The sequence below is a fragment of the Scyliorhinus torazame genome, chromosome 13 (genome assembly GCF_047496885.1).
Source record: "Scyliorhinus torazame isolate Kashiwa2021f chromosome 13, sScyTor2.1, whole genome shotgun sequence".
Lineage (NCBI taxonomy): Eukaryota > Metazoa > Chordata > Chondrichthyes > Carcharhiniformes > Scyliorhinidae > Scyliorhinus > Scyliorhinus torazame.
Window position 1 is genome coordinate 90825174 of NC_092719.1, and position 16188 is coordinate 90841361.

General features: G+C 47.7%; 1 protein-coding gene across 8 annotated transcripts in view; it reads right to left on the reverse strand.

The window, feature by feature from the left end:
• The window catches only part of washc4 (WASH complex subunit 4), a 425031-nt gene that overhangs the window by 74020 nt on the left and 334823 nt on the right, over positions 1-16188 (reverse strand). For all 8 annotated transcript variants that reach the window (XM_072471956.1, XM_072471955.1, XM_072471953.1 and 5 more), the window contains 4 exons: positions 12193-12327; positions 11377-11485; positions 1334-1400; positions 1169-1255 (listed from right to left, as the gene is read on the reverse strand). In XM_072471956.1, coding sequence (XP_072328057.1) covers positions 1169-1255; positions 1334-1400; positions 11377-11485; positions 12193-12327 — 398 coding nt within the window. The remainder of the gene's footprint in view (positions 1-1168; positions 1256-1333; positions 1401-11376; positions 11486-12192; positions 12328-16188) is intronic.

Here is a 16188-nt window from a genome sequence, read left to right on the forward strand (position 1 = left end):
CTTCAGGAAGACCAAGAATCCTCAGGTTGTTCCTCCTTGCGTTGTTTTCCAGTGCCTCCAACCTTTCCACACATCGTTTCTGATGTGGCTCCTGCGTCTCCGTCTTCACCACCAGGCCCTGTATATCGTCCTCATTCTCGGCTGCCTTTGCCTTCACGACCCGAAGCTCCCGCTCCTGGGTCTTTTGTTCCTCCTTTAGCCCTTCGATCGCCTGTAGTATCGGGGCCAACAGCTCTTTCTTCATTTCCTTTTTGATCTCTTCCACACAGCATTTCAAGAACTCTTGTTGTTCAGGGCCCCATGTTAAACTGCCACCTTCCGACGCCATCTTGGTTTTTGCTTGCTTTCCTTGCCGCTGTTCTAAAGGATCCACTGCAATCTGGCCACTCTCTCCTCCTTTTTCCATCCGTATCCAGGGGGGATTCCCTTCTGGTTTACCGCACAGTGTTTTTAGCCGTCAAAATTGCCGTTGGGGCTCCTATCAAGAGCCCAAAAGTCCGTTTCACAGGGAGCTGCCGAAACGTGCGACTCAGCTGGTCATCGCCGCACCCGGAAGTCCTTGGTGGGCTTACTTATTGGCATGGGGAGACCAGGACAGGTTGTTGGTAATCTGGACACCTAAAAACGTGAAGTGCTCGACCCTTTCTACTTTGTTCCCATTGATGTAGACAGGGGCATGTTCTCCAGTACGCTTCCTGAAATGTACTTCCTTGCCGCTGTTCTAAAGGATCCACTGCAATCTGGCCACTCTCTCCTCCTTTTTCCATCCGTATCCAGGGGGGATTCCCTTCTGGTTTACCGCACAGTGTTTTTAGCCGTCAAAATTGCCGTTGGGGCTCCTATCAAGAGCCCAAAAGTCCGTTTCACAGGGAGCTGCCGAAACGTGCGACTCAGCTGGTCATCGCCGCACCCGGAAGTCCTTGGTGGGCTTACTTATTGGCATGGGGAGACCAGGACAGGTTGTTGGTAATCTGGACACCTAAAAACGTGAAGTGCTCGACCCTTTCTACTTTGTTCCCATTGATGTAGACAGGGGCATGTTCTCCAGTACGCTTCCTGAAATGTGTGCTGTTGATTAACTTGCATCATACTGATGTTACTTGGTTTGACAGTACCTCTCCAGGGTTAAGGTGTGACTTTAACTCTAACCAACCACTGCTCACATTACCTGGCGGCTGTTTGTGTTTCCTCTGAAAGTCCTTCTTCTTTCACAAGCTCCTCAAAGTTAACAATATCCTCCAAGTCTGGAACAAATCTGAATCAGAATTGAGTCAGTGTAAGCTTGATGTTGGCGCCAGGTTTGAACAGTTGTATAAATTTTTATATTTGATACCTTATTGCATTACTACAGCAATGTAGTCCACCAGATCGAATCATTCGAACATAGCCCATTGCGTTTCCTAAAAGAAAAAACATTTATTAGGAAAACAATACACATTCACCAAACCTACAAACATCAGATGCTCTCTTCAAGAATCACAGAATCATACAGTGCATAAGAAGCCCTTCGGCCCATTGGTCTGGACCGACGCATGAAAGACCTGATCTGCATAACTAATCCCATTTGCCAGCACTTGGCCTATAGCCTTAAATGTTATGACTTGCCAAGTTCTCATCCAGTTACTTTTTAAAGGATGTGAGGCAAACATCCTCTACCATCCGCCCAGGCAGTGCATTCCAGACCATCACCATCCTCTGGGTAAAAACATTTTTCCTCAAATCTCCCCTAAACCTCCTGTTCCTCACCTTGAACTTGTGTCCCCTCCTAACTGACCCTTCAACGAAGCTGTCCCCTATCCACCCTGTCCATGCCCCTCATAATCTTATACACCTCGATCAGGTTGCTCCTCAGTCTTCTCTGCTCCAGCGAAAACAACTCAAGCCAGCCAACCTGTCTTTGTGACTTAACTGTTCCATCCCAGGCAACATCCTGGTGAATCGCTCTGCACCCCCTCCAGTGCAATCACATCCTTCCTATAATGTGATCAGAATTTCACACACTGCTCCAGCTTTGGCCTCAACTCCCACTTGACCTCCCTGCTTTTGTAATCTATGCCTCGGTTGATAAAAAGCAAGTGTCCCACGTGTCTTTTTCACCACCCGATCAACCATGTTACTATGGAGTCATTGGGCGGAGGGGGATCACCTTGAGGGGACTGAGCAGATAGGCAAGACGACAGGGGCTGAGAGAAACTCATTGGGTTCTGGATGTGGCTGGTTTGGTGGGGGGGGGAAAGAGACGCCCCTGACCAGATTATCTCGCGGGATGTGAGAGGATTGAATGGGCTGATCAAGAGGTCTTGAGTGTTCGCCCACCAAAACAGAAGTTTAAAGGCAGACATGGTTTTTATGCAAGAGGCTCACCATAGGATCAAAGACCAAACAAAGTTGAGGAAGGGGTGAGTGGGACAAGTGTTCCAGTCAGGGTTGGACTCGAAAATGAGAGGGGTGTGAGTGCTTATTAGCAAAAGGGTGGCATTTTCGGCGAGCAACATAGTGGGAGACCCAGGGGGCAGATATGTGATGGTAAGTGATAGGTTGGAGGGAACACCCGTGGTTTTGGTGAATGTTTATGCCCCCAGTTGGGATGACGCTGATTTTGTGAAGAAGCTGTTGGTTAAGATTCCAGACTTGGGCCTGTAGGAACTGGAAAGGGCTGGTTCGGGGTGGTTGAGCACTGGGTCTCGCTTTACGTAGATGACCTGCTCTTGTATATTTCAGAACCGTTGGAGGGGATGGGGGAAGTAAGGTGAATCCTGGGGAAATTTGGCAATTTTTCAGGGTATAAGTTGAACATGGGGAAAAGCGAGATGTTCGCGATCCAGGCAAGCGGGCAGGAGAAGAGACTGGGAGAACTGCCGCTTAGAATGGTAGGAAAGAGCTTTCAGTGTCTGGGAATCCAGGTGGCCTACATTATAGGGAGGATGTAATTGCACTGGAGGGGGTGCAGAGGGATTCACCAGGATGTTGCCTTGGATGGAACATTTAAGTCACAAAGACAGGTTGGCTGGCTTGAGTTGTTTTCGCTAGAGCAGAGAAGACTGAGGAGCAGCCTGATCGAGCTGTATAAGATTATGAGGGGCATTGACAGGGTGGATAGGGGACAGCTTAGTTGAAGGGTCAGTTAGGAGGGGACACAAGTTCAAGGTGAGGAACAAGAGGTTTAGGGGAGATTTGAGGAAAAACGTTTTTACCCAGAGGGTGGTGATGGTCTGGAATGCACTGCCTGGGAGGAATGGGAGGCACTGCACAAGTTAAACCTATCCCGGCTTGTAGAACAAATGAAAGGGGACTTTAGAGATGGGACATGTTCCCGCTATCACTGGCGGGGAGTGCACAGACAGTGAAAATGACGATCCTCCCTAGATTTGTGTGTGTCTTTCAGTGCCTCTCCACCTTCATCCCAAGGGCCTTTTTCAAGTGGGTGAATAAGGTTATTGCAGGCTTTGTGTGGGCGGGTAAAACCCCGCGAGTGAAGAAAGTGTTGCTGGAGCTCAGTCGGTTGGAGGGTGGGTTGGCGCTGCCAATTTCTGCAACTACTACTGGGCGGCTAATATAGCCATGATTACAAGTGGGTAGTGGGGGAGGGGTCGGTATGGGAGCAGATGGAGGCGGCGTCATGTAAAGACACAAGTTTGGGAGCAATGATAACGGCACCTCTTCCGTTGTCGCCAGCCCGATACTCCACAAGTCCGGTGGTGGTGGTGGCTTTGAGAATCTGGGGACAGTGGAGGAGATATAAGAGAGTGGAGGGAGCATCGGTTTGAACCCCGGTTTATAATAATCATCGGTTTGTACCGGGTAGGCTGGATGGTGGGTTCCAGAGATGGTAAAGGGCAGGAATTAGAAGGATCGGGGATCTATTTATAGATAGGAGTTTCCCCAGCCTGAAAGCCTTGGATGATAAATTTGAATTGCCAGCAGGTTTAGGTATTTGCAGGTACGAGACTTCTTGAGAAAGTAGGTTCCGGCCTTCCCGCTGCCGCCGCCACGGGGGATACAGGACAGAGTGGTCTCCAGTACCTGGGTGGGAGAGGGGAAGGTATCAGATCTTTACCAGGAGCTTTTGGAGGCGGAGGAAACTCCGGTGGAGGAGCTTACGGGCAAGTGGGAGGACGAGCTAGGAGGAGAGATCGATAAGGGTCTGTGGGCGGATGCCCTAAGCTGGGTTAATACATCCTCATCATGTGCCAGGCTTAGCCTAATACAATTTAAGGTAGTCCACCGGGCACACATGACAGTGGCTATGATGAGCAAGTTTTTCGGGGTAGAGGACAGGTGTGCGAGGTGCGCGGGAAGCCCAGCAAATCATGTCCACAAGTTTTGGGCATGCCCGAAGCTTAGAGGGGGCTGGTAGGGTTTCGCTAAGGCAATGTCCACGGTACTCAAAACACGGGTGGTGCCAAGTCCGGAGGTGGCGATCTGTGGAGTGTCGGAACAGCCGGGAGTTCAGGGGGTGAAAGAGGCTGACATCTTGGCCTATGCCTCCCTGGTAGCCCAGAGACGGATCTTATTAATGTGGAGGGACTCACACAAACCCCCGAGTGTAGAGACCTGGGTGAGTGACATGGCTGGGTTTCTCAGTCTCGAGAAAATAAAGTTTGCCTTAAGAGGGTCAATGGTGGGGGGCAGCACGGTGGCGCAGTGGTAGCACTGCAGTCTCACGGCGCCGAGATCCCAGGTTCGATCCCGGCTCTGGGTCACTGTCCGTGTGGAGTTTGCACATTCTCCCCGTGTTTGCGTGGGTTTCGCCCCCACAACCCAAAGATGTGCAGGGTAGGTGGATTGAACATGCTAAATTGCCCCTTCATTGGAAAAAATGAATTGGGTACTCTAAATTTTTTTTTTTTTTTTAAAAAGAGGGTCAATGGTCGGGTTCCCCTGGAGGTGGCAGCCGTTCGTCGACTTTCTCGGAGAAAATTAAAATGTCAGCAGATGTAATGCTCCAAAGGGGGGAGGGCCAGATTGTTGTTTTATGGTTGGGGTGTGAGAAGATTGGGATGGGGGTGGAAATGTTTAGTGTACCATGTTTATGTCATTGTTATTGTTATTATTATAAAAACTTGTAAATACCCTGATAAAAATATATTTTTTAAAAGATTCCAGACTTGGTGGGTGGAGATTTTAACTCGGTGCTTGACCCTGTGGTGGACCGGTCCTGTCCCAAGTCCCTGAAGGTGTCTGGGGTAGGGACGGAACTGTTGGGATCATGATGATGGGGGTGTGGACTCATGGCACTTTGGCATCCGAGTGCGAGAGAGTGCTCTTTCCCCCCCGCCCCCCCCCCACACGGACATCGGGTGTACTCCCGTATCGATTTTAAAAATTATGAATAAGACCGGGTGGTAGGATTGGAGTATTCGGCAATCGTTGTGTCGGATCATGCACCACATCTTGTAATCTGTCCATGTCTACGCTAAAGTCATCGTCCTGGTCTAGGTGACCATGGCCTTCCAAACCTTCCAGTCAAACTAACAGTGGATGATCTGATTATTGGAATTCTGGTTAAGATTAGGCACTCTGGGGATGGCACATGGTGCAGTGGTTAGCACAGCAGCCTGCGGCGCCGAGGACCTGGGTTCGAATCCCGACCCTGGCTCACTGTCCTTGTGGAGTTTGCACATTCTCCCAGTGTCTGCTTGGGTTTCACCTCCACAATCCAAAGATGTGCAGGTTAGGTGGATTGGCCATGCTAAATTGCCCCTTAATTGGAAAAAAAACTGGGTACTCTAAATAAATTTAAAAGGATTAGGCACTCCAACCCGTCTGCATGGATAACATGTCTGAAGAACTCCATTTGCCTTCTTCTGAACTACTGTAACTCCCTTTTCATCTTTCTCTTCACCCAAGCAATCTTTTGTGGCAGTTTTCCTCTTTTCATGCTTGTTCTTGGGAGGTTTTTAAGGATGGTGCAGTAGCATGACATACTGTGCCCATCTGCAGTTCACAGATGTTTCTAACTATTTGATGTTGACGCAAGTGGTGTCAACCCCATTCAAAGAATTGTTTGCACATACCACATTTGACGAGGGGAAAGGGAAGCACGAGGTGGTCTCCCATTGCCAACTTCACGTGGTTGGAGGTTACACAATATCCTCTGCCCAGAGGATCCTCCAGATAGCGATTGTTGTATGCAGATAGCAACTGCTCCATTTTCACAACTGTTGAATTCGTCAGATTGATCTTTGGCCATCACTCAAAACCTTGACTAGAGGTACTACCAACTGGAGCTGGGACTTGCAAACGGGCAGAGTCAACCACAATCTGGAGGTCATTCAGATACCCCTGTTACTCCTTGAGTAACTAACTTCAAATGGGATTATGGTCAGAATATCACTCTCCACTTCAAACGCTTAATATCTATTCCACTTAAAATTCAGTACGAAGTCTTACAACACCAGGTTAAAGTCCAACAGGTTTGTTTCGATGTCACTAGCTTTCGGAGCGCTGCTCCTTCCTCAGGTGAATGCAGAGGTCTGATCCAGAAACACAAATATAGACAAATTCAAAGATGCCAAACAATGCTTGGAATGCGAGCATTAGCAGGTGATTAAATCTTTACAGATCCAGAGATGGGGTAACCCCAGGTTAAAGAGGTGTGAATTGTCTCAAGCCAGGACAGTTGGTAGGATTTCGCAGGCCAGATGGTGGGGGATGAATGTAATGTGACATGAATCCCAGGTCCCGGTTGAGGCTGCACTCATGTGTGCGGAACTTGGCTATAAGTTTCTGCTCGGCGATTCTGCGTTGTCGCGGGTCCTGAAGGCCGCCTTGGAGAACGCTTACCCGGAGATCAGGCTGAATGCCCTTGACTGCTGAAGTGTTCCCCGACTGGAAGGGAACATTCCTGCCTGGTGATTGTTGCGCGATGTCCGTTCATTCGTTGTCGCAGCGTCTGCATGGTCTCGCCAATGTACCACGCTTCGGGACATCCTTTCCTGCAGCGTATGAGGTAGACAACGTTGGCCGAGTCGCACGAGTATGTACCGCGTACCTGGTGGGTGGTGTTCTCACGTGTAATAGTGGTATCCATGTCGATGATCTGGCACGTCTTGCAGAGATTACCGTGACAGGGTTGTGTGGTGTCGTGGTCACTGTTCTGAAGACTGGGTAGTTTGCTGCAAACAATGGTTCGTTTGAGGTTGCGCGGTTGTTTGAAGGCAAGTAGTGGGGGTGTGGGGATGACCTTGGCAAGATGTTCATCGTCATCAATTGTCATCGTCATCGTTGAAGGCTGTGAAGAAGATGACGTAGTTTCTCCGCTCCGGGGAAGTACTGGACGACGAAGGGTATTCTGTCGGTTGTGTCCCATGTTTGTCTTCTGAGGAGGTCGGTCCGGTTTTTCTCTGTGGCGCGTTGGAACTGTCGATCTATGAGTCGAGTGCCATATCCCATTCGTACAACGCAGAATCGCCGAGCAGAAACTTATAGCCAAGTTCCGCACACATGAGTGCGGCCTCAACCGGGACCTGGGATTCATGTCACATTACATTCATCCCCCACCATCTGGCCTGCAAAATCCTACCAACTGTCCTGGCTTGAGCCAATTCACACCTCTTTAACCTGGGGTTACCCCATCTCTGGATCTGTAAAGATTTAATCACCTGCTAATGCTCGCATTCCTAGCATTGTTTGGCATCTTTGAATTTGTCTATATATGTGTTTCTGGATCAGACCTCTGCATTCACCTGAGGAAGGAGCAGCGCTCCGAAAGCTAGTGACATCGAAACAAACCTGTTGGACTTTAACCTGGTGTTGTAAGACTTCGTACTGTGCTCACCCCAGTCCAACGCCGGCATCTCCACATCATGGCTACTTAAAATTCAATATGATCTCCATTTCCATGGATCACTTACAGACCACTGCTAACCTATTACCAGGCCATCCTTTTACCAGGCACCGTACAGACCCATGTCTATCCTTACAGACCACTGTCATCCTTTTACCAGTACCCATGTAGATCCAAATTTATCCTTACAGACTACTGCATCCCTTCAGGAGGCCTGGTACAGACCCTAATCTATCCTTACAGATCACTACCATTCTGTTACCAGGCCCGGTACAGACCCAAGTCTATCCTTACAGATGTGATGAATGTAGGAATTTCAGATATACTGTATGTATTTGGTGCGCTAAGGGTCAAAAGTCTGGGATGGTATGTGCATGACTGCTGCAGTCGGTGTAAACAAAGCCAAGCCAAACTCGTCGGCGCCAGCAGGAGCCAACACAAAAGAGACTAACGGACACTTAAAGACCGCCCAACGATCAGGGAACAGCTCCAGTATTGGAGAAATCGAACCAAGCGATTGGAACAAAGTCCAATCACTTGAAACCAGGTACGGGGTCCGCCCCGAAAGGCGGGAAGCCCCTGCGGACTATAAAGTAAAGCCCCCAAGTTCAAATCGTCCTTCTTGACAGGGTCACTCAGCAACGCGAAGCAACCCGAGAGTGAACTGTCCAGCGGCCTCCAAGAAAGTAAGTCTCAAGTCAACGCTCGCTACGCGATAGGCGCTCCTAGCTACCAGTCCATACCAGCTTTTGAATCCCGTAGACTCAGGACCTGAACGAAAGGCCATTTGTTCCTCTGACCTGGTGGGCCAGTCCGAAGCTAAGTATAGGCCTGTTAGTTATAGAAATAGCCTAGAAAGTAGAGTTTATGCATGAGTAGTAATTTACTGTGTATAATAAATGTGTATTGATTTGAATCTTACTAATTGGCGTGTTGAGTTATTGATCAGTACTTGAACTTGAACCTCGTGGTGGTATCATAAAGATACCTAGTGACTCTAGAGCAAAGGTTATAAAACAGAGCCAATTGAACCAACCAAAAGTTAGCAACAGATGGTATGTGCATAACTGCTGCAGTTATGTTTTTTAAAAGATAGACTTCATATAAAAAGAGATAATTAAAGCATCGTAAAAATTTGAGCTAATGGAATTTTTTTAATACGAATGGTTCCCTGGGGAGTAGATAATTCGAGATAATGGGCTGGATTCTCCGCAGCCCGACGGCAAAATCACGATCGGGCAGAAAATGGATTCCAATGCCAGAATAGGGGCCATGTTGTACAGCGCGACCGGTGCAAGTCGTCAGCCGTGCGCATGCGCGGCCTGGGACCCGGACATTCTCAGACCGTTTCCGGTGCGGTCCGCGGGAGTTTCACTCGCTGCCGGTGCTAGCCCCTCACCAGCACTGGAATCGGTGAGGGTTTAGCGCTAATTTTTCGGTCCTTCCTCAAAATAGTTTAGTGAAAAATATTTTGCCTGTGAACCATAAGACCATAAGACATAGGAGCAGAAGTAAGGCCATTCGGCCCATCGAGTCCACTCCACCATTCAATCATGGCTGATTTCAACTCCATTTACCCGCTCTCTCTCCATAGCCCTTAATTCCTCGAGAAATCAAGAATTTATCAACTTCTGTCTTAAAGACACTCAACGTCCCAGCCTCCACCGCCCTCTGTGGCAATGAATTCCACAGACCCACCACTCTCTGGCTGAAGAAATTTCTCCTCATCTCTGTTCTAAAGTGACTCCCTTTTATTCTAAGGCTGTGCCCCCGGGTAATGGAAACAACTTCCCTACGTCCACCCTATCTAAGCCATTCATTATCTTGTAAGTTTCTATTAGATCGCCCCTCAACCTCCTAAAACATAACGGTAGTTTCTGAAAAGGCTGCTAGGTTTTCTTTTAATAAATTTAGAGTACCCAATTAATTTTTTCCAATTAAGGGGCAATTTAGCGTGGCCAATCCGCCTAACCTGCACATTGTTGGGTTGTGGGGGCGAAACCCACGCAAACACGGCGAGAATGTGCAAACTCCACACGGACAGTGATCCAAAGCCCGGATCGAACCTGGGACCATTGGCACCGTGAGGCAACAGTGCTAACCACTGCACCATTGTGTTGCCTTAGGCTGCCAAGTTAAACAGTGGGTGACACAGACAAGAATCTGCAGCTTGTTCCTGAAGGATCTCTCTTTTTCAAAGTGGTTTATGCAAGACATCTCTTTACAGCAAATAATTATTGCGTTGGCTAACTGTATTTAAAAGTGGATTTTGACCGGAGATGGCTTTTGCTTCAGTGGAGTTAAAAGGTAACAGTTAGAAGTTAGCGTTTCATGTTACAGGGCGGCACGGTAGCACAGTGGTTAGCACTGTTGCTTCACAGCCCCACGGACCTGGGTTTGATTCACGGCTTGGGTCACTGTCTGTGTGGAGTCTGCACGTTCTTCCCGTGTCTGTGTGGGTTTCCTCCGGGTGCTCCGGTTTCATCCCACAAGTCGCAAAAGACGTGCTGATAGGTGAATTGGACATTCTCAGTTCTCCCTCAGTGTACCCAAACAGGCGTCGATTTTCACAGTAAGCCTACTTGTGACACTAACAGATTATTATTGTTAAGCACTGTTTAACTGGTAATTGTAAGCTATTTTCTTTATGAGTTTAAAGTTAATAATATTGTGTTAGTAATAAAGTTTATTATGATGTATCATATCCCTATTTTTACGTGGAATCACTCCTGGAGCAAAGTATCCTTTTCTCACAGTATTACAAATAAAATTAAATATTGGGATTTCTGTCCGATATCCTAGTGGGGGTTTTGTCTGAGATCGTAATACTGCCATCTCTTTTAACAGGCCCTGAACAAACACAAATCTATCCTTAACAGACCACTGCTAGTTTTTGCCAAGCCTGTAGGGACCCTAACCCATCCTTACATCAGAACATCAGAAGAGCATAGAATCATAGAGGTTTACAGCATGGAAACAGGCCCTTCGGCCCAACCAGTCCATGCCGCCCAGTTTTTACCATTAAGCTAGTCCCAGTTGCCCGCACTTGGCCCATAACCCTCTATACCCATCTTACCCATGTAACTATCTAAATGTTTTTTAAAAGACACAATTGTACCCGCCTCTACTACTACCTCTGGCAGCACATTCCAGACACTCACTACCCTCTGAGTGAAGAAATTGCCCCTCTGGGCCCTTCTGAATCTCTCCCCTCTCACCTTAAACCTATGCCCTCTAGTTTTAGACTCCCCTACCTTTGGGAAAAGATGTTGACTATCTACCTTATCTATGCCCCTCATTATTTTATAGATCTCTATAAGATCACCCCTAAGCCTCCTACGCTCCAGGGAAAAAAGTCCCAGTCTATCCAGCCTCTCCTTATAACTCAAACCATCAAGTCCCGGTAACATCCTAGTAAATCTTTACTGCACTCTTTCTAGTTTAATAATATCCTTTCTATAATAGGGTGACCAGAACTGCACACTTAAAAAAAGTACAGCAAATTACAATCTGTATCTCGAAACAAAAGAGGAATGTGGCAATAGCATTACTTTACAGGCATTGAAAAATTGCTTTCAGTTACTTACCTATCTGGCTAATGAGCTGCCTGAACTGGTCAAGGTAACTCTGTCCCTCTGGAGTTAGCCCAAGTTTTCTGATGCCTCGATTAAACTTGTCTGCACGGTCAAAAGGATACTGTGAACAAGAGTAAGTTGGTTCACTGAAACGCGAAGTGTTGTGGCACAGGAAGAAGCCATTCAGCTCATTATGTCTTTGCCAGCTGAAAAAGGCCCATCCTAGCTAATTCCACATTCCAGCTTTTGGTCTACAGCCCTGTAGGTCACCAAGTATTTTTTTTACAATTGCAATGAGGGTTTTTTTTGCCTCTGCCACTGTTTCAGACAGTGAGCACAGATACCCACCACCCTCTGGGTGAAGAAAATTCTCAACTTCCCTCTAATCCTTTCACCAATTATTTGAAATTATCTGAACAGACTACGACTGAATCAAGTAGCAAAGCCAACAATGTAGTGAACAACTCACTTCATAATTACATGGTATTTTTCAGAGTTTAAAAAAAAAAACAGATTTCAGGGATCATATCCCACAACTCCATTTTTCTACGAAGGCTGTAAATTGGCGTGCTGCGGTCGGACTGCTATGTTAATTTTTGCTCCACATTTCTTCCCTTCCCACTTATTCTTCCTCCCATAGGCGAGAGAGACTGCTGTTTTTAATGGATCAGTAAGTACAAATGTTGGTACATTTTACATTTGGATCCCCAACCTGCCTTTCAGCTGACACCTGATCACCTGGAATGTACTGCTGAAACACATTGCACATTCAAAGATATTAAACACAAAATTAACTGAATTTCAATACTTCAGAAAGCCTACTGATACCTTTTGATCATTTTGGTCCTTTGTCTCCTTAAAGGATCGAATATCTTTGATGAGACGAGATTTGATGTGTTCATCATACATGAACTGGCTGAAAATATAAAACTTCTTCCTCAGAAATTGATATGTGAAATTCACCTGAAACAAAAATTGAAAGGACAATTTTGAGTGATCAATGTATGAAAGCTTTAAATGTCAAATCATTCATATACAATCAGACACTTCAGCGAAGCACTCAGGTACCAACAGCATTCACAGAAATAATTCTCTCTGGATCTGTCATAGCCTGTGGCAGAGGGACCACTCCATCCTGACTGGTGCATACAAATCACCACTAGCCACTTCACAAACCCAGACCCCCCCCCACACACAGATCCTCATACACACACAGACCACACACACACACAGACATGAAAACAAGAGGTGGAAAAAGGTCCCTGGTTTCATACCAGGCATTTAGAACTCAGATAAGCCCTGGGAGTCATTAATAGTTTGGCGTAGCCATGAGAGTAGAGTTCAGAGCAATCCAGTGACAGCGGCAGCTCCGTGAAGCGGCAGGTCTGTGAAATAGCTGGAATTGTAATTGCAGATGGGAGTGCAGCTTTGTGATTCCCGTGGAACACAGTCTCAGGAGGAGATTGAAACATCGGGGGAGGGGCTGGTGAACAGTCATTGAGGCAGTCCAAGTCACAGAGGCTTTTGAGGGAATTCACACGAGAGATCGTCAAACGCAGCGAGTTGAAATCCTCACTCGGGGGACAGTGTTATCAAGATTTTGAGAATCTCAATGGTCACTGACATTCCGTGAGATTTGTCTTGGTCACATCTGCCATTTAACATGCACGAAAAGTAAAGTCACCATAATCCCAGATGACCATAGGCTGCTTTTCCCTTTAGGGGGAGAGCGGACTGCTGGTAATTTAACCTGAGGGTCATCACACCTCAGGCGAGGAGCAAGGTTGAGAAGGCGGGGCCTTCATAAATAACCTCAACCAGTACGAGAACCCACGCTTTTGGTCGCATCCTGCATCACAAACCAGTTGTCCAGCCCACTGAGCTAAACTGGCCCCCAGTGTGCACTATGATGTGTTCGGCCACAGTTCGCATGTTAATTCATATTTGCCTCATGGTAATTCAGAATGTTAGAGTACAAGATAGATAGTTGATAAATTAAATACAAGATAAATACAAGATAAATTGTTTTGTTTGTTTAAAGCCGTGGAATCTTGGGCTTTATTCTCTAAGGGGGTAACTGGGTTTCAAACTTTGTCTACTTTCCACAAAAACGATACTGGCTCCTAACCAGATTGTAACAGTCAATGGTTGAGGGAGTGGGTGTTGCACCTATCCAGCCAGTGGAGAACATCTCATCATTAATGACTTGTGCTTTGTAGGTGGTCGACTGGCTTTGGAGAGTCAGGAGGCGAGTTACCCGGCACAGGATTCTCAACCTGATCTGCTTTTGTAGCCCAGTATTTATATGGCTGGTCCAGTTCAGTTTCTGGCGAACAGTAAACCCCAGGATGTTGCTAGTGGTGCTAATGCCAAAGAATGTCAAGGGGTAGTGGTCAGATTCTCTTTTTCCAGAGATTGCCTGGCACTTGGAGATGAGAGACAGCCGGGACAGTGAAAACAGCGCGAGTGGAGAGACAGCCGGGACAGTGAAAACAGCGCGAGTGGAGAGACAGCCGGGACAGTGAAAACAGCGCGGGAGGAGAGTGAGCCGGGACAGTGAAAACAGCGCGAGAGGAGAGTGAGCCGGGACAGTGAAAACAGCGCGAGTGGAGAGACAGCCGGGACATTGAAAACAGCGCGAGAGGAGAGTGAGCCGGGACAGTGAAAACAGCGCGAGTGGAGACACAGCCGGGACAGTGAAAACAGCGCGAGTGGAGAGACAGCCGGGACAGTGAAAACAGCGCGAGTGGAGAGACAGCCGGGACAGTGAAAACAGCGCGGGAGGAGAGTGAGCCGGGACAGTGAAAACAGCGCGAGAGGAGAGTGAGCCGGGACATTGAAAACAGCGCGAGAGGAGAGAAAGCCGGGAGATTTAAAAAGCGCGGGAGATTTAAAAAGCAAATGGACTTCTGGGAGGTGAGTACTTACTTTAAAAAGCCTTGCCTTTACAGGAGCAGCCCTTTGGATTTCGGCGGCAGCGGTGCGCAGGGGCCTTCTGGGAGGTGAGTACTTACTTTAAAAAGCCTTGCCTTTACAGGAGCAGCCCTTTGGATTTCGGCGGCAGCGGTGCGCAGGGGCCTTCTTGGAGGTGAGTAGTGTATTTAAAAGCCTTGCCTGGTCCCGTGTCTGTTCTTCTTTTCTGTTTTATTTGTTTTTATATAAGGCGGGAACCGGAAGTTCGACCCGCGGACCTCTGGCAAGTCCCCCCCCCCCCAACCAATAAATTCTGGTGGAGAGGAAACCCGAGACACTACACGTGTAGTGTCTCCCACCCGCCCTCCTCCTCTAACCTAATAATAAGACCCATTGGTGTAAGGTAAGTGCCATATTATATTATTATTATACTATTAGCATTGTGCAGGTCAAGGTTCGGAGGTGGAGGAGCAGTCTCTGTCAGCGAGAGAACCTGAGAACATCTAAGACACTCAGAAGGTAAGAAGGTAAGTAAGTTATTTTTACTTTTATACCTTTTTTCAAATTGTGTGTGTCGGGGGGAAACTAAAGTGACATCACAGAAAAGCTGTGGCCAGAGTGGCTGGTTGGGATTCTAACCTAAATTTTAAAAAAATTTGAGTATTTGGGAACTAATTAAACATAATAACTTAATTATAATTTAGAGGATATCTAAGCCAGAGATCGGAGAGTATTATAGTTAGCTATCGCATTTCTATTAGAAATCTAGTGCTAGGAAACAGATAGTTGACAGTAACTTTGAAATTTAAAAAAAAAGTATTTAAAAAAAAAAAGACAAATTTTAATTAATTGACGCAATGTCAGTTAGAGGGGTGCTGTGCTCTGACTGTGAGATGTGGCAGGTCCGGGAGGCTTCCAGCGTCCCGGATGGCTTCACCTGCAGAAAGTGCACCCAACTGGAGCTCCTCACAGACCGCATGGTTCGGTTGGAGCAGCAATTGGATGCACTTAGGAGCATGCAGGTGGCGGAAAGCGTCATAGATCGCAGTTATGTAAATGTGGTCACACCCAAGGTGCAGGCAGAGAAATGGGTGACCACCAGAAAGGGCAGGCAGTCAGTGCAGGAATCCCCTGTGGTTGTCCCCCTCTCGAACAGATATACCCCTTTGGATACTGTCGGGGGGGATTGCCTATCAGGGGAAAACAGCAGCTACCAGAGCAGTGGCACCACGGCTGGCTCTGATGTTCAGAAGGGAGGGTCAAAGCGCAGAAGAGTAATAGTAATAGGGGACTCTATAGTCAGGGGCACAGATAGGCGCTTCTGTGGACGTGAAAGAGACTCCAGGATGGTATGTTGCCTCCCTGGTGCCAGGGTCCAGGATGTCTCCGAACGGGTAGAGGGAATCCTCAAGGGGGAGGGCAAACAGGCAGAGGTCGTTGTACATATTGGTACTAACGACATAGGCAGGAAGGGGCATGAGGTCCTGCAGCAGGAGTTCAGGGAGCTAGGCAGAAAGTTAAAAGACAGGACCTCGAGGGTTGTAATCTCGGGATTACTCCCTGTGCCACGTGCCAGTGAGGCTAGAAATAGGAAGATAGAGCAGATAAACACGTGGCTAAACAGCTGGTGTAGGAGGGAGGGTTTCCATTATCTGGACCACTGGGAGCTCTTCCGGGGCAGGTGTGACCTGTATAAGAAGGACGGGTTGCATCTAAACCGGAGAGGCATAAATATCCTGGCTGCGAGGTTTGCTAGTGTCACACGGGAGGGTTTAAACTAGTATGGCAGGGGGGTGGGCACGGGAGCAATAGGTCAGAAGGTGAGAGCATTGAGGGAGAACTAGGGAATAGGGACAGTGTGGCTCTGAGGCAGAGAAGACGGGGAGAAGTTGCTGAACACAGCGGGTCTGG